General features: G+C 39.8%; 1 protein-coding gene across 4 annotated transcripts in view; it reads left to right on the forward strand.

Moving 5' to 3' along the window:
• Positions 1-18492, forward strand: part of map4k5 (mitogen-activated protein kinase kinase kinase kinase 5) — a 40673-nt gene extending 22181 nt beyond the window's left edge. The window contains exons 15-35 of one of the 4 annotated variants that reach the window (XM_044142520.1): positions 1487-1558; positions 3079-3140; positions 3660-3727; positions 5038-5082; positions 5174-5216; positions 5314-5524; positions 5775-5854; positions 7563-7604; positions 7853-7937; positions 8013-8092; positions 9764-9824; positions 10291-10293; positions 10499-10613; positions 10764-10822; positions 10989-11092; positions 11341-11515; positions 12321-12389; positions 12483-12575; positions 12839-12909; positions 15087-15142; positions 17445-18492. In XM_044142520.1, the coding sequence (XP_043998455.1) occupies positions 1487-1558; positions 3079-3140; positions 3660-3727; positions 5038-5082; positions 5174-5216; positions 5314-5524; positions 5775-5854; positions 7563-7604; positions 7853-7937; positions 8013-8092; positions 9764-9824; positions 10291-10293; positions 10499-10613; positions 10764-10822; positions 10989-11092; positions 11341-11515; positions 12321-12389; positions 12483-12575; positions 12839-12909; positions 15087-15142; positions 17445-17532 (1682 nt within the window). In that variant the 3' untranslated portion in view covers positions 17533-18492. The remainder of the gene's footprint in view (positions 1-1486; positions 1559-3078; positions 3141-3659; positions 3728-5037; positions 5083-5173; positions 5217-5313; positions 5525-5774; positions 5855-7562; positions 7605-7852; positions 7938-8012; positions 8093-9763; positions 9825-10290; positions 10294-10498; positions 10614-10763; positions 10823-10988; positions 11093-11340; positions 11516-12320; positions 12390-12482; positions 12576-12838; positions 12910-15086; positions 15143-17444) is intronic. The other 3 variants (XM_044142521.1, XM_044142522.1, XM_044142523.1) reach the window with 3 other exon arrangements.
• The last annotated feature ends 221 nt before the right edge of the window (positions 18493-18713 follow it).

The following is an 18713-nucleotide window of genomic DNA, read 5'->3' on the forward strand; positions in this document are numbered from 1 at the left end:
ACACACACACACACAAAGCCAAACTCCGCCCGCTCCGGGTCGTGCGTCTGTGACATCACCAGTTATTGTGACAGTCAGCCCAGTGAGTTTCTGACAGTCATCCCACTAATCTCCTGGCAGTGCCTGGCATGTTTCCAAACCACTGTCTCTTGTAGTGTGTAGGGCTGGTTGTTGTTCAGAATCTCTCAGTTCAATTTTGGTTCTTTGGGTCACAGTTAGAGTTGGTGTCAAATCAATTCTTTTGAGTAATCTCAATTTCCACAAGAGAAGGAGGATTGTTTACGTTTACATACTTTTCATTTGAATTTTAATGTAGTGCTGTCTTTAGAGATGCGCTGATCCAATATTAATATCTGTTCTGATCTTGATATTGAAAAACATTATAAATCGGGTCAGACGATGTACCCGATCGATAAGGGCGGATCTATTCCGTCTAATTCTATGCCTTGTGAAGTCGTGCTTTATTACGTATTTTACATCATATTTAGATTTTCTAATTCCACTTTCTGAACTATTTGAAAGGAGGCTTGTTGCAGTTTATGTTTCATGTTTGACCAAGACAGTTAAGCTATTGTTTTTGTCAGTTTCTTTCTTATTTATTTTAAATTGGCTGTTCTGCTCCTCAGATCAAATTAATTTAAAGTTGTGATCTTTTCATACGCCTAACCAAGATTTTGAAGCTATAAAGCGTGTCTTACTGGTGCACAGTTATCAAATGCATTTGTAATTCAGTACATTCATGTATGTTAAAAGAGAAACATTTTAAGCATCGTTTTTCTGTCGCATTGCAACACTAAACCTCAGGCATCGGTATCGGAAGTGAAAAAAGTGTCATGTTCTAACTTTTGTACTCCATATTGAGCACTAGTGTTATTGTGTTACTGTTTTATTTTCAGGTATATATATATTAAAAAATGTTAATGTGTAGACTGACAAAGTAATGTATACCACCACAGCTGCTAATATGGGCAGGAAAATTTTAAAATAAGTAGTACATAAAGTTATAAATAGGTACTTTGATGAATTATTTGTAGGCTTCTTATTACTAAATCAAAGTATTTAAAACGACATGGAACAGAATCAAATTGTGGCCCAAAGAATCAAGATTGACTCTTAATCACCCAGCCGTGATTGTGTTAGAGCTTGTCTGAAAGGTCATGAAGGTCACTAGTAGAATTCAGTTTCAGATACACCAAAGTGAGCTGGCGATCCAGTGGAAACATTAAGTACCATCTTAATGTTTCCACACCCTCCAGGGAAGTTGTTGCATTGTTGTAGAAAAGGTAGAACCCTGTGTCGTGTCTCGATTGTCAGCAGGTCGCAGCCATTAATCACGTCACGGGTGTCTGACACTGGCGAAGCTGTCCGATGTCACATTTGTTTGTCAGCATTCATACCTTCACTACCTTTAGTGCGATCATTCATGCTAGATCTGCTGTTTCATCTCATTGTCTGATTATTATCTGACCTTCCCTCCTTCACAAAGCGAACAGTGGAACAGGCCTTGACCATCCAGTCTCGAGTCCTAGTGACTCTGAGGGAAACAGGGGGGATGCAGGTTAGTGGCAGTGCAGTGAGACGGTGTGTTTTAGTTCCCAAACTTGTACTGTATTAAAAAAATGACATGCCAGAGTTTTAGGTTTGAAATTCATGTGACACTTGAGATGAGTTTTCTGCATGAAGCGGTTGCCTAAAGTGGCTGTAGCTTGATGAAAGATCAGTGATGACGTCTCTATTCTTGTCACACTGGCGAATCTACTATAAATTTAGAGACGACTAATAAGGTGCTGACACAGAAGTTAAGTTTTTACTCGCATGTGAAAACCTGACCCCTCTGCTTTGCTTGAAAGCTTTCATCTGTAGCTTCGTTGGGCATCGCCTCACTTCTGTGTTTTTAAAATACCTGCAGCTCTTCCACATGAGCAGCTTCAAAGGGGGAAACATTTGAAAATCTTTGCTCTGAAAGGTTAAATTACAAAGTTCCTTTGTTAGCAGGAAGCTGATTATGTATTGGCAGGTATTGCAGAACTCCCCCCCCAACCAAGATGACATTGCATTTATTCTGGACTCTAAAGCAGCCTCGATGGTTGATGCAATGTGACCCAAAACCCAAACTAAGAGGATTTCTTTCAACATTTTTTTTTTATTGTTTCAACATTTCCAATGTGAACAGATCCTCTTTGTTTTTAGACCCCAAACTACACTGCAAAAACATGAAGTCTTTCCAAGTATTTTTTTTGGCATACTTTCTAGTTCAAATGTCTTGATTAAAAGACAAAACTAACTCGCAAATAACATTTCATCAAGATATAGGAGCTTGGTTTAAGTCAGGGGTGGGCAACTCCTGGTCCTGGAGGGCCGGTTCTCCTGCAACTTTTAGATGTGTCTCTACTTCAACACACCTGAGTCAAATAATGAGGTCATCAGCAGGACTCTGGAGAACCTGACTGCAGCGGAGGTGATTCAGCTGCTGGATTCAGGTGTGTTGGATCAGTGAGACGTCTAAGAGTTGCAGGACACCAGCCCTCCAGGACTAGGATTGCCCACCCCTGGTTTAAATCAATAATTTCTTAATATTGATTAAAAGTACTACTTCCACTGGCAGATTATTTCCCTCTCTGGGAAATAATCCAGTTAAAAGTAAAATTATCTGCCAGTGGAACTTCCACTGCAATTTTAAGGAATTACTTCCTTAAAAAAAGCTCTGATATTTTGCGGTAGGGTTTCATCCAAGGTAGTTTTGTCTTACTTCAAGTTTACTGAGATATTTGCTCTAGAAACCAGACCAAAAACACTGGGAAAGATTTTGTGTTTTTTGCAGTGCAAAGCTTTAGTCCACACAGCTGCTCCTGGAATCACCAGAAGCAGCTCAAACATATTTGGATTTTGTTCTTCCCGGGGTTTTTCTTTTTTGCTCATTATGTTCTCTGTGGTGTTTATCAAAGTACCTGGTAACAACGCACTGGAGACTTGTTGGTAATATTTGCATGCCCCGAGTGTTGAGTGCTGATGCCCTCTAGTGTTAAAGGTGAGAAAAAGGAAACCCAACTGAACCCAACGATGTTTTTCCATTCGCAGTTGACAAGGTCCAATTTCAGGCGCCTCTTCTCCCAAAGGAAACTGAAGCTCATTCTGAAATGGTAATAAATATGGTTTGCTAGTTAAAATCAATATTTCATTTTATTTTATTTTTTTTTAATTACTTGGTAATTCTTTTGGAAACATAAAGTTAAGCCAAAACTTCTTTATACCCCTAACAAAATTAGCATAATACAGCCAGGAATATTAGAAATTACAGGCATCGTCTAAATATATTGTTTAAAAAGCAACCTTGTTGGGGGGGTTATCTAAAATTAAACAGAATATGTCAGTAAGTAATTATAGTCAAAAGTTTTTGTTGGCAAAAAGGCTGTAAATTCTTCTTATGACTGCTGAAAAACAGCTTTTTAGATGTTTTATTTTATTTTATTTTTTTTTTTGTTGTTGTATGTTTCCACTCCCTCCAAAGCGATAGTATTATTTCTGGTCAGAAAAAAATAAGTTGGCAAAATTAAGATCATTTCAGCTCTAAATCATTAAGCATTATGAATAATTTTGGCATTAATTTTCTGCATTTTAAAAACAGAGTCCTGTCTGAATGCATGCTTGCTTCTCCGCAGGATGTGAATAAAGATAACGACTTCCCTTCCCCGTGGAGCCCTTTTGCAGATGGAGGAATAACATCCAGGTACTCTATGGAAACCGTTGTCATGGGAACTGCTCGCATTTACTCTCCGCCTCACTCACTACTTGGCTTTCCTGTTATGATGCACCTTTTGAGACTAATTGGCATCAATGGATCAAACGCATGATTGATTGATTTCTTCTCTACTAAATTGTCTTGTTTTCTAATACTAACTTGCTTTAGTCACTGTGGTTTAATGCTGGTAGTTTTCACTCTCCCTGTCTGGAGTTCAGGATGTTACGCTGGTCTTTTAAACTCCTTCTCACTTGTCTGTGTTCTTTGACTTTTTGTTTATTTCCCTCCCACTTTTCTCTGTCCTCTTTTTGCCCGTCTCTCACCGTTGTTGTCCTTCGAAGGAGCCTTCTCAAAAGCGTTGAGGATGAATTGTTTCAACGGTAACACTAACAGCTGTCCTACCTTCCACTAGCCACTTCATGCTTTGCTCCGTCACCTCCCTGTTTTTCTTTGTATTTGCCTTAAACAGTCAACTCCCACAACTTTCATCCTTGTGGCATAGAGTGTGTGATGCTGTGTCGACATGGGAGTTTGCCGTTAGTTGAGAGTCACAGTGTCTTGCAGAACTCCTTGCATTCCTTAAACTTTTTCACGTTTTGTCATGTTACAACCACAAACTTCAAGAGATGCACAAAGTATTGCGTCTTTGGAAAGTCACAGGGCAATTAAGCTGTTTTAAAATGTATAAATTGAGTTTATATTCATTCCTCTTCAAATCAATACATTTGGTTTATATATTGATAAGTCACACATAGATGGACTGTTGCTTTATTTAAAAAAGAAAAAAAAACTCAACAGAGGCAAATTTACACCACAGTAAAGAGAATTGAAAAAAAAATTTCTAAAAATGAAAAATTATGCATCTCCCTCAAGCGCAGGGTCTATTGAAGTTTTTATTTATTTTCAGTTTGTGAATCAAGTCGTTTTGACTTAGCCACTCACACTCATGGCAAATTTTAGTATTAGGTTTTCCAAATATTCAAAAGATAATAATTGGCTTAATATGTACATATTATGTCACCTGATTCTTTGTCTTGATGCATCACATGAAATGACGACACGCTGAAAAGGTTTAAGTGGTCCAAACACTTTTTCAGGACAATCTCGAATAAATCTTTTTCAAATTATTCGAGAGTAGGAATATTGTCTTTAAATCAAGGACAAGTTATAGTTTAACTCTCTTTTTTTTTTTTTCTACTCCCTTTTGTGTATAGAATAGATTTAGGAGAAGTGCGTTCAATCAGAGCCTTTAGAGTTACCCACTTCACACTGATTCTTTTTTTATCCATATTCCACAGTGGACACATCGCCCATCTGGAAGACGCCTTTGAAGAAGTTGAGTTGTGAGTCATGTGCATAAATGTTTGCATACATTCTCCAGAAAATTAATTAATTTGCATATTGAACATCTTTTTGTCCAAAAATCTCTTTCAGGTCAACACTAAAACCAGGCGTACCTCCTCCTCTGCCCCCAAAGGTCAGACTGTATTTCTTCTGTCGTTCTCCAGTTTGTGCTGTGACGAGACTCAAACGTTTTGCTGGAGTTTTTTTTGTTTGTTTGTTTGTTTCCTTAGCCGCGGATAAGCAGCCCGGCGGAGGAGCTAGGACTGAACGAGGAGAGATCGCTGACAGTCCGTCGGTTCCCGAACTCAGAAAACGGCCCCAGCCAGGCCTCCCGCAGACAGAGCACACCTGAACAGAGCAACAAGGCGGAGCGTTCGTCGTCCGACTTCCTGTCAGCGAGTGTCAGCAGCCCTGGTGACTTATCTCACTCCTCTGATGCCGGTGAGTCTTTTCACTTCTGTGAAGGGGATGACTTGTGTTTTGTGCTTTTTTTGTTCTTTTCCCCATCACTAGTACTCTTGGAATTATTTTAGTCTCTAAATTCAAACTTCCTCTATTTCTACAAGCTCCAGTTAAATGTGAATCTAAAGGTAAGGTAGACCAATTTGCTGTGATTGTAGGAATTACACACCAAATCGCTAATTGATAATGACTGATAACTCAGTGCTCAACTTGCCTCTTTATGTGACAGATTATGATTCAGATGGAAGTGTGAATGGAGATGGTCCTACACCGACACCACAGCACCGGAAGGAGAAAAAGGATTTCCCTGTGAGTTGAAAGATAGTTTTGTGGAGTAGTTCATCACAGCGTTTTACCTCTAATCTGTAGTTTTATGACTAAAGACCATACCTGCTGTGTACTTTGGTTCCAACACTAATTTATCAAAGTGAAAATTTAGTTTCTCAGAATGTATTAAAGAAATTGCGAAAAGGTGAATTATTGAAAACGCATTGTGTCGCACCCTAACCTGCTATTAAGTTGAAACCCCTGTAATGGTTTTCTGAGCCTCTTACTGGTCTCGGTGTGGGTCAGAGGGACAGTCATTGGGAAGGATGCTGACCGGAGGAGCTGCTTGTTCAGAGTACTGCATCCAACCATGTTTATTGAAAGCTTAGTGGAAGGAAAAAGTCCAACAGGGCAAAGGAAGGTGCTCTACATCTCGAAAGAGACACCAGACCCAACAATGCCGGTGACATTTCGGCTGCTGCCATGGCAACCTGGGTTTCCGTTAACCGCAGCAGAACCACAGGTTGATCTCCTCCGTGCCACGTTGCAGTAATGCAGTAATTTATGCAAAAAGAGCCCCAATCAAATACTGAGTGCATAGAAACGATTGTACTTTTCAGGAGGATCTCTGTTGACGTTTGGTAGCAGTTTAACTTTCTGAGAAATGTTGGGTTTTCGTTATCTGTAAGCCATAATCATCAGAGTGACGACAAATGAAGGCTTAATATGTTTCACTTTGTGTAATAAATCAATACAATGGATGAGTTCAACTTTATGAAATGAGGAACAAAACATTTGAGCTTTTTCATGATTTTCTAAGTTTTGTAGATGTACCTGTTTTTGAGGCACGGTGTACTGTAAATATGGCTTTCGAACCCAACACTTTAATTTGAGAAAACGGGCTTCTGGTTCGCAGCCGTTTTCTCTTCGTCTGGACTTGTGCAGAACATAAAAGATCGTGTTCCCTGTAGAACAGAACCATTGGTTGGCAAATAGTCCTGCAGCTCCTTCTGTTGTTGGCAGGTTCAGGTTTCAGTCTCATTAATCTTGGAGAAACGTCTGGTTTTTGTAACGTCACTTTGACATATTTTCTCCAATTATTGGTAACTGTCTTGACTGTAGTGTGGTGCGTTTATGTATTTATACAACTGGGGATTTTTGTGCTCTTCTCCTGACTGATACTTTCACTTTCAGCCTCTCAAACAGCTTGTAAAGCTTAAGGATGCAAATGTCATGAAAATGAGTACTAATCCAGATGAACTCAATTTCTGCTTCATCACATTCATAATTATTGGCAGTTGAGAACACACAAATACCAAAACCCAAAAATAAATGAAAAGTATTCATTTATTGACATGTGGAAATGATCTAAGCATGCTATTCCAGGTTTACTTATATTGTTTACTACTTACAGATTTGTCCTTTTCCAGTTGAATGTCAGAGGACAGATGACAGATTATCTAAAGAGAGTCACAAAGTCACAGAAATTCAACATTTTAGCAGCCCTCTTGTCCTGCTGCTTGCACTAAAAGTTCCTACTTGTGTGTGTTGTTTTTTTGTTTTGTTTTTTTTTTAATCAGATCCAGCGTCTCACATTTAGTTTTGGCCTGTATTCCTGCTGGTCGTGCTTCAAAACTATTCACGTTCTTCATTTAACGCCAGAACTAAATTACGGCTTCGACTCGTCTTGACTTTGGGTCTCCAGCAGTTTTGTTATCTTATTGTTCTCGTTTTCTCTGCTCCTACTTAGAAACCAGCAATAAACGGTCTGCCACCCACTCCTAAAGTACTGGTGAGTCAATCATCTGCATTGTCCCTCACCGTCTCTGCTCAGCCGCTCCGGCCTGGTTTTGTGCACGCTGTTATTAAACTCTCGTTGGAATCGCTGCTGCACATTCTGCAGATATTTGGGGTCCGAATAGCTTTCTGCTTTGTGGTTGGGCTCCACTCTGGCTCATTAATTCCCCGCTGACATTTTGGCGCTTCGCTGCAGCAGCAGCAGATGCCGCCTGTTTTCAGCTGGACGGTTTTCTGTTGCAGATGGGAGCCTGTTTCTCTAAAGTGTTCGATGGCTGCCCGTTGAACATCAACTGTGCCACATCATGGATTCACCCAGACACCAAAGGTGAATACGAGGCAGCAGGTCTTGCTGATTTCAGGAGTTTTGTGCTTGAACTAAACTTCATTGTTCTTGTTTTAGATCAGTACCTCATCTTTGGAACAGAGGACGGCATCTACACGCTAAATCTTAACGAGCTGCATGAAGCAACAATGGAGCAGGTAACATCCGCTAAAATCCAACTCTGAGACGTCGGTCTTTCAGTTTTTAAGTTAAATTAGTTTCCTATTAACGTCTCAGTTTTGACACTGTATTGTTAGTAGTGATTATTCATACTATACCCAAACAAACGTCCGCTAAGTTGTCATCCTTTTTTGCTTTGCATTATTTGATGGCTCTGTTTAGCAGGATGTAAAACTGTGCTGATGTGATTTCCATGAATTGGAAAGGAGCAGAGTGTGCGATTAGGATCTAAATGTTTCCAGATGACTCTGTTCAAAACAAGTATCTGGAAGACGTAGATGGAAACCCAATCTGGAGACGATCCACTAAGACAAGATGTTTTTCTGTTACAGCTTTGGGTTTTAACTTGACCATGTCAACATGTTTGTTTATTTACTTACTTAAAAAATGACACCCAATGTTAACAATTTCAAATATTTTGCAATAAAGAATGAACTTTAATTCTGGCCTACTATAAAGCCTGTGAAAGTATTCAAACCTTGGTTTGTCACAACCACAAACCTCAGTGCTTGCTCTGTTTTTTAATAGGATCTTGTGACAGATTATTTGTGGAAGGAAGTGCATACTGTTGGAGTTCATTCATTTTTGTCTCTGTGCTCCACCAGCTCCGTTAACCAGTTTCAGGACCCGACCAGAACCTCCCCCGAGTGTGAATTACCTCGAGAAATAGTGAAATTTGGTTGTATATAAAAGCAGGCTCTAATGCCGAGAAATGATCAAATGTTACAAGCCATACATATCATACACATGGGGCAGATACAGAGTTACATTCACCGTCCGGCGCTGGGGCCACTCTGAGCTCACCTTATGGATGAAACCAAGTGAGGCAAAGACTATTGCGCATGTTTAGCTTTTTAAACTTTCTACAATCTGTTCCCTCCAAGGGTTGTCTAATCGGTTTCCGTCTGTTTATGTATGGATGGCATCAGTCATACATACACATGGTTGTGTACGCTGTGGTGTGTAGATTAAAAAGTAGGCTAAAAGAGATGGAGAGAAAGAGAGAATCTACAACAATACAGTGCATTTGAATCCAGATCAGCTCATATTTTGCCACCGTGTTTCGTATCCATGCTGTAAACAAACATACTGCCACCATTTTTACACTGTGAGCATTTTGTTTTTACCATAATGTTGTTTTTATTTATTTATTTACATTGCCAGAATGTTCCATTTTGGCCTCCAATGAGCACAATATCTTCTTCCATTTTCCTCCATGCCTTATTTTTTATTATTTTATGCTTTTAAAACTAATCAGCATCTCTGGTTGAATGTAAATGTTGAGATCCTTTTACCTGATTTAAATTAAGGTTTTATTATTATTTTGTGGCTAAATACAGATGCCACTCCATCATGAAGATAGAGATTAAGATAGATTTGTGGATTGTATGTCTATTAATTAATTTTCCACCCAAACTGTGGCTCTCTGCCTCTCTGTCAAAGTTTGACTGTTTCCCTAATGGACGGCCATGTTTTTTATAGGTTTTAAGTTGTACTCTTTACATTGTGGCTGATGGATTAAACATTGTATATCAGAAACTTCTACACTGTAATTAGTCTGTTCCAGTGAGAATTTCTTCTTACTTTTCTCCTTTAGAGCGAATTCTAAACTTTGTACTTTTGTCTGTGTTTTTTTTTTTTTTTGCTAGCTCTTCCCAAGGAAGTGTACATGGCTGTATGTTATCAACAACAACCTGATGTCTTTGTCCGGTAAGCAGAGAACCCATCGCTCCTACTTCCCTGCCCTCTGTTATAACCGTCCGCGTCTTTTTTCCGCGTTAGCTTCTGCAGTACAGTAACACAGAAGTGACTCACATCCTTCCACCCTGTTGTTTTTGTGAAGAGTAAATGGATTTAAGCGCTTTTTGTCATTTGTTTACAATCTCACCCTATCAAAAAAAAAAACCAAACAAACGAGGAGAGGAGTGCCATGTTTGATGAGAAACCTTAAATGAGCTTTCATTTGAAACCAAACTGTCTTTCCTAAGAGCCGATCCTTTGCTCGGTTTAACAACCGAGGATGAGGTTACATAGAGTTAGGTCTACTTGCGGTTTTACCTTTAGCAGTTTGCGCCTGGGTATACTTAACCTCTGTTCTCTTCTCCTCTTCCCTTGGACTCTGTCCATCCTCCTATCGCCTGGCTTGATTTGATATTCTACTAACTGGCTTCATCAGAAGGTAATCATGCTTCACATCATCATCAACGTCATCAACACTGCTGGTTTTGCCCTCTGTTCACGTCTAACCTTCTTTATGTGTAAAGACAGTTTGTTAGGACGATGAATAATTCATGTTTGAATTAAAAGTTTGTTTACTTCTTGACATGTTGGGCGTTTGCTGTGAAGTTAACAAGTGGATTTTTTTTTTTGTGTGTGTGTTGTAGGAAGATCCTTCCAGCTGTACTCTCACAATCTGATTGGGCTGTTTGAGCAGCTGAGGAAGCCCGGCCTCGCAGCTCAGTTTCAGACGCACCGCTTCCCGGACAAGATTCTGCCCAGGTCAGATGTCCAGCCCTGTTGGTTCACCTTCACGGTGGCCGTTGTAGAACTGGAAATGTCGAACATTCCCTCATCATCTTCTTGTTTTTTTTTCACCTGACCTCCTGAAACTTTTGCTCACCGCAGTGTTTTAACGATTTTTCTTCTCAGGCGCTTCGCCCTGACAACCAAGATCCCTGACACAAAAGGTTGTCACAAATGCTGCATTGGTGAGGGACTGTTTCTTAGCAACTCATCAACCACACTGTTTCTATAGATTACAACCATTTCCAAGCAACTCTCTACTTTTCTGATTTTACTTCAGCATTTAAAAGTGTTTTGTTTATGAAAACATGTCTCATCTAGCATAGTACCATCTTTCTTTCAATATGACAGTGAGAAACCCGTATACAGGCCACAAGTACTTGTGCGGAGCTCTTCAGTCTGGCATTGTCCTTCTGCAGTGGTATGAGCCCATGCAGAGGTTTATGCTCATCAAGGTCAGTTATTATCTTCCTCCCGCAGTTAAAATGCATCTTTCACTTTCATTTACACTTAAAAATAACCATAATTTTTGATTATTTCAGTCACGTAGCATGTGAGCGGGTGTAAATATTTATCATAGCTCAACTCGACCGATTCTTTATCTGCTAAATGTCAGAAGGATTTCTAAGAACCTGTAATCGCCAAACTAATCCTGAGTCCAACCCTGTGCTTTTTGTTTTTTTGTTTGTTTTCTCCGACGTAGCACTTTGAGTTCCCCGTTCCCAGTCCGCTCAAAGTGTTTGAGATGCTGGTGGTCCCAGAACAAGAGTATCCGCTGGTGTGTGTCGCCATCAGCAAGGGCACCGAGCAGGGCCAGGTGGTCCACTTTGAGACCATCAACCTGAACTCTTGTTCCTCCTGGTTCACAGAGGGAACAAGTAAGTCAGATGTTCCCTTTTGACTTGTTGTCGTCATTTTATATTTACATGTTTATTGCGACAGGGTGCTCGGCTTAACACGCACAATTTCTGTCACACTACAATTGCGTGAATCGATGTTTGATGAATTTTACTGTTCTGTTGGGACACTGGGATGGGATTTCCACTACATTTCAGATATTAAAATATTTAGTATATACTGTAAATAGTGTTAAATTTCTATTTATTTCATCATTCTCTACTTTGGGCTGGGCAATAAATTAAATTTTGGGAAAATCTGGATTAAAGTTGTAATTTTATGACAACTCCAAAATGAAAAATATAAAAAAAAATTAAAATGAGGAACGTTGAGCATCTTGTGAAGTTATACTTTGATATACGTTTTACAAAGGGAATCGTTTTGGATTTCCTTTGTAAATCGGTAAAGCTTCTAGAAGCTTTTTTTCCTCATTAAAATGACATTTTTTCTCTTAATTTTGATATATTCTGGTAAAATTACATTTGTATTATGCCTATAGTCTCATTCTCATAGCCTGACCATAACACTCTGTCATACATCTCACAAAAGAGACTATTGTAATAAAAACCATCTTTTGAAAAATATTTTGTCATTTATAATTTCTTTTTTTAGAAAATAAAGCAAGAAAAAAAAATTAAGATCAGATTTGATATGAAAAGATCACCCAGCTCTGAGTATTACATCATTTTTTGTTGTTTTTTGTTTTCTAACTATGTTTGAAATCAACTAATAAACCAAACAAACTAAAGTTGCATATTTATTTGCTCTCCTGTTTTGCCTTCTCAGCTGATCAGCAAGTGGATGCGATTCATGTCACACAGCTGGAGAGAGACACCGTGTTGGTGTGCTTAGACCGTGAGTAATTTTGTGGTGACTTGGTCTTAATTGCCTTCCCCCCCCCCAAAGATTAGATTCATAACAGTGGGTTTCAAAAAATGTTTTTCCTAGAAAATGTAAAGATCGTCAATCTTCAGGGCAAACTGAAGTCCAACAAGAAACTGGCCTCTGAGCTCAGCTTTGACTTCTGCATCGGAGCAGTCGGTAAGACTTCCGTCTGCCTCCACATCAGCGGAAACCGTTCACGTTCATGCAGCCATGTTGAACGTTGAGGTCGGTGAGAAATACGTGGCTTCTGTCTGGATTTCAGCTCCAGTTGCTGCTGTTTTTCTCGTCTTGGACCTTTTAAAATTTTACTTGAGAGGCTTTTTTGGGTGGTTTTACTGGGTTTTGTCAGGTCTCCTACGTCTCGCTGGCTTCCTCCAGTTATGTCTGTTTGTGTGTTAACTCGTGCTCGTTTGTTGCAGTGTGCCTTCATGACAGCGTCCTGGCCTTCTGGAAGCATGGCATGCAGGGAAAGAGCTTCAAGTCCAATGAGGTAATACCACTAAGGCTTGGTGAAACCTTTTAGGAACCAGTAAAGATGGTAAAAAGCAGATTTAGCATGCTTGCTTTAGCTTATCGTCTTCTTCCCCCCCCCCACTAATTTACTAATTATATTAGGAACTATGATTTATTTTTTTCTTACCAAACCCAATTTCTGGCTTTCTTTTCTTAAAAAGGTGTCACAGATGACAAATGAAAATGTTTTTCAAAACCTGACTTTTATTTCTGTGAGTTGACCTGAATTCAAAGTCCAAAAAATAGTAGCGAGATGGTAGGATGAAAACCTAAGGAGGGCATTGGTGAACAAAAATCCAATCAACTTATCGCTCGGCTCCATTGGGAACTTAAAACCAACATTAGTCAACATTTTTATTTCTGAATTCTGTCCCGTTCGCTGGGAAAATGAAGAAACATCTCTTTGCCTCAACAGTCGAGCCTTGGGGTCTCGTTCATTTCTGCGTTGAAACTTGCCGTTTGCTCTCCGGTGGAGCCGGACAAAGTGTCTTTGTGTCCAGCCGAAGTAAGGAATTTGCTCTCCTTTTCACGGAGGGCTTCGGCGTGAACCCGATCACGAGTCAAGCAAAACCGCACAATAAAAGTTCAAGAGATCACAGGGAGGTGAAGCGTCGTTTTTATGAAAGCGGATACGGCGGCAGGCGCCACCCGCAGGAGCAGCGCCTGTGTCGGCGCCGGCCCTGGAGCAGTCAGCTGAAACTAAAAGGTCTTTTCTAAGTGTGTGCCCGGCCCAACTCTACGGTTCTCCCATAGGAAGGATTTTAAAAACTCCAGCAGCCATGTAAAATTCATGTTCACTCATAAACACAACCTGTCGCACAACGGGGAGCGGCACTAAATAATTCAGCCTTTGTCTCGTTATGATTCTTCTCATAAGACATTAAAGGGGGGTGGGGGGTGGGGGGGTCAGGCCTGGTGATCCACGCCAGTCTCGGGTGGATGCTCCTCTGAACACCCAAGACCTTGTAGTTGTTTGAGACTTAAACGGATCAGGTCTCTCTTCGGGCCAAGGGTTTACACCTCGCAGGTGTCGCCCATCCACTATCTCACATTTGTCAACAAGTATTCATGACAAGTCAGCAACTGAGACTTTTGAAAGGCTTCTGGTGGGTTTTTTTTTTTGTTTGTTTTTTTTTTTTTTGCTCTGCACCTTGGAATTGGTTTGCCTGGGATATGAAGTGGTGGCACTAGTTCTTGGTGAACAAAGGGTTAAAAAAAAACCCGACATAAACCCTCCTTAAACAGGTGGTGTTTGATCCACTTGTGGTGTACAGACTTGAAAAAACTTTTCTTCTTTCATGAAGCGAACACTCCGGGTTGGTTTGGTTTGAAGTAGTGAATGAAAATGTGGACAAATTCTCAATAACCAAACTAAAACTAACATTTATTTTCTGCTAAATTACTCCTCTCTATTTATATTTTATTCTGACTTTAAAGGGACATTACACCTGTTTACATTTTGGCAGATTGAGGAAATATAATTTTCTCATCCTGTTAGACATTTTCTAATGCAGTGTGTCCACGCATCCTTAAGTCTTAAATCCATTCATCTAAAATGAAGACCTTACATTATTTTTAAAAAATGGAAGTTGGCCTTAAATATGTTCATCACAGATCTTCAATTTTGTCGAGGCAGAACCATTTAATCTCGTGGGACTTTTCTGTCAAACACTTGAGCCTCAGACAGTTGCGACTGCTCCTAGCTAGCTGCTAATGTAGCCTTACCTAGCTGGCTTTTTTGCGTCTATCGTGGGTTAGTGTAAATTTATTGGTATTGGCTGGACGACGTTCATCTTCACCAATGTGAGCATTATGTGGGGAAAAAAGGTTGGCGATACGATATAAAAAAATATGAAGTTTTCTTTTGTGGGACTGGTCTTAAATTTCATTTGTGGTGGTCTTAAATAGCCTTAAAAAGACTATTTAGAAGAAACCCTGTTATAAATTTTTGCCGATGCTATTGATTTTAATTCGGTTATAGCTCCAATTTTTTTTTTTTTTGAGAAATGTTTTTATTTACACTTTATCTCATCTATGCAAAAGCTTTGCCTCTTTGGAGTTAAAAGGTTATTTTTTAATATACTTATACTACTTCTGTTACTATTTCAGCGTGTCAGATTGTCGATTAAAAATCCTGTCTTGTTTAATTTCCAGGTGACTCAGGAGATTTCTGATCCAAGCAGAGTCTTCCGCCTCTTGGGATCCGACAGGTTAGCGCAATTATTTACGGCCGACGCTGGTGTGCATGAATGCAGTTTAACATTCAAATAAACAAAACCGATTAGGACAAATCTACCTGACATGGTCAAGATACATTTTTAGCAAATTGTTTTAAAATAATTTTCTTTTATCACCTTCTTCACCGTTTGTTAGGCTTTGTTTCATTATTTCCATCAACTCAGCGTCTCCAGATTCTAACTTTCCCTCGGGTCTCTTTGGTTTCCATTACCTAGAAAAAGTTTCCGTTTATCTTCTGTGAATTGTGATTTAGTCTCTCTTTTCATATTTATTGCCTTTCTCTACAAAGATTTGGCATTTTCCCCCTATTTTCTTTATGTTTGAGGTTTTTTTTCTGTGAGATGATTTACACACCAGTCCTGTTCCCTCAGTAGTTCCTCAGTTTTACACGGCTCACAATCGCAAAACCAAATAAACAACTTTACTCTTAGCAGGGAAGATGGCAGAGTAAAGACGAAACCAGTTCTGCTGACAAAATGGAGTAGCTGCTTGATTGTATTTAAGCGCAGTCGAGGTTTGACGGTCTGTTGACCTTTTGTCTTGGTATCAAAATATCTTTTTTATCTGCTCCAGACAAAGCTTCAGGAACAGAGACCTTAATCCTCAGATGTTATCAGACAGCAGCTGTTCCCAGTTTAATAAGTAAACGAGTTGAATAATCAACTGCTGGCCTAATTGGCCTGCAAATCATTGCTTCATATTCGATGGTCGGGGCGGGGAATGGGTTTTCAGTATTAATGTGCAACAAAGTCACTTCTGGGAAACTTTAGAAGTTAAAGTAAGATGATTTAGTTCCCACCCCAATGCACTGGGTGAAGGTGGCTCTCTAAGGGGCTCTGTGGGGTTGCGGCTGGTGCCTAACGAAGCCCGTGGCACCAGAGCGAGTCTTCCGTCCGCTGCCCAACCCGCCATGTTTTATTCACCGACGCATGGGCACTGCCAGCCTGGTTTATGTGTCTCCACGGCTCTGTAATTTCATCTAATGGAACGGCCAGTATAGGCTGCGGCTGAGCTGCTCTCCTGTCACCACGAGACAGATTGTATCTGACGGCGCAGTGACCCCCGTCCTGATCTGACATCATACTGTTGCTTAACATGCATGACTGTTGTCTGTACACTGACAGAGTGATACACTCGCCACGTCCTACATGTCTAGTGTTAAGCTGGCAGAGCAGTTCGATTATCAGGAATGCTTTTTTCGGGGGGGGGGAAAAAAAAGCCTTCAGATTCGTTCGTCTATAATTTTTGCATCCCGTTTGTAGGTTTATTTTGTGAAGTTAAAACAATTTTGACATTTAGTGATTTGAAATGTTTCGGACAGTTTAGTTTCTGATGTTGGCCTCAGTTGATTCACCAGCCGCTTGTCTGAGGAGGGTGGAAACGCAACGTTTGTGTCCTTCCTGTTGCAGAGCGGAAGCTTGAGGGATGAAAGAAACATTCAAGGGAAAGAGGAAACGAGACGAAACTATCTAGTCACTGCTAATCTGTCGTAGCTGTAATATAATTTGACTTAAAACTATTTACAAACATTAAGATCAATCAAGGCGATTCATATTAGCAGAGATGCATTGATCAGAATTTTCATATTGATTTCTGATGTACAGCTTTGACCTGCAGGTACAGATTTTTGTCAACTCTATTTTCTTTTTCTTTTTTTTCCCCATCTTTTGCTCTTTGTCGTTTTGTTGTTTTTCCTTCACATAAAGCACTTTGAATTGCCTTGTTGCTGAAAATGTGCTGGATAAATAGAATTACCCTAATACAAAACCAACAAAAGAACACCGTTTAAAATATATTTTTGTCTTGTATCACCTTCATTGATGAACATTTACATGACAATACTTGAGATTATAACCAAGTGGCTAATTTCCATCCTAGCCCCATTAGTAGGTGGCTGTATTTGATGTTCACTAATAATGAGAAAAAGCAGTCTCAGACTACTGCACAAAAAAAGGAGAGAAAATGTTTTCAATTTTCTGTATATAAAGGTTCAATAATTTTCCATTTAAGTTGAATAGCGTTAGCATAACGGCACTAAAAATAGTCGCACACTGTTAAGCTACGCTACGCTAAACAGGCTAATCATAGGAGTAGAAAAATTAGCATGCTGAACGTATCAATGTGTTTTGTTTGGTTTTGTTCCACTGATCATTGTAATCTAAGACTGCAGTGCATTGACATGAAGTTGAAATGTTCATAGTTTAACACTTCTTTATTTCCCCGTCCTCCATCTCTCTCTCTCTCTCTCCCTCTCTCTGCCTGTCTCTCCATCAGGGTGGTGGTTCTGGAGAGCCGGCCGACCGATAACCCGTCGACTTTGAGCAACCTTTACATTTTAGCAGGTCACGAGAACAGTTACTGAACGCCCCGACCAGACAACGGGTCAATCTTAGAAAAGCAAATAACGTTCCACAGTTTTTGGGAGATTTTGGACCTTTTTAAAGGGAAGCGGATAACCGGGGTGCTTTTTTTTTTTTTTTTTTTTTTTTTTTTTTTTAAGATAAACCGCTGGCCAGTGCAAGAGGAGCCTCTTCAGTGTGGATTCATGCGTAGCCTTAACACCAGCAGGAACGTTCACCGTAGCGCACATCTCGATGCAAAAACCGCGCGGAGCTGGACAGAAACAAACCAGGCTCAGACGAACTTTGTTACAGCGCCCAACAGTTTTCTCACTTGTCCAGCACTGTGGAAGCCGTCTCGAGGTTTTACTGACGGAAGTGCCATTTAAAAGTTCACACACGCTGCGATTGTATTAGAAACAGTGGGAGATGAAATCGTTTCTGTCTTCTTTTTTTTTTTTTTTTTTACTTGTCACACATAATTATAGCTGGTGACAGACACCAGAAGGCTCAGGAGGAGATTTTACAGTCGGAGCTAACGGATCACTTTTATAGAAACCCTTGAGCCTTGTGGGTTATTTAAGCAATATTTATTAACCTCATCTTCAGTCATTGGGAATGTCGGCTTTCCAGACTGTCAGTTTTACGCCGCATCAGGATTAACTACCTAGTGATCAGTTCCTGATTAGCTGTGGGTTATTTTTTATCTGATGTGTGATGTAGTTGCATCTCCTGCTCTGCTGCATTTTTTTAGAACTTGGATAAAATGTACGTTTTTTTTCCTTTTCCCCTTCACTCTCTTCTTTTATAGACCTTTTACTTCTCTTTGCACCATTTAAGCACTTTTGTACATTTTTTTTTAATTTAAAACAAAATGACAAACTGAGGGACAGTGCTTGGTTTTATTAACATCTCTGCATTCCCTTCGCAAAATGTTTAATATGTACTTTTTGTAATAAAAAAAAAGCTTTTAACACGGTAAAGCCAGTTGTAGGTTTTCTTATTGTGACGGGAGATCAGAGGAGTGGAAAAGCTGGAGATTCTTCTGGGATGAGAGATAACAAGTGAGTATTTGTTTACATCATTTCCCCTTTTTAGGTCATCTCTTCTCTGACTAATTGGTCCCACTGTGATGGAGCTGCGTTTTCCTGATTGCTACCAGATAGATGATGTCACTCCTCACCTGAGAAGTAAACATAAAAAT

The sequence above is a fragment of the Gambusia affinis genome, linkage group LG16, assembly GCF_019740435.1.
Source record: "Gambusia affinis linkage group LG16, SWU_Gaff_1.0, whole genome shotgun sequence".
Taxonomy (NCBI): domain Eukaryota; kingdom Metazoa; phylum Chordata; class Actinopteri; order Cyprinodontiformes; family Poeciliidae; genus Gambusia; species Gambusia affinis.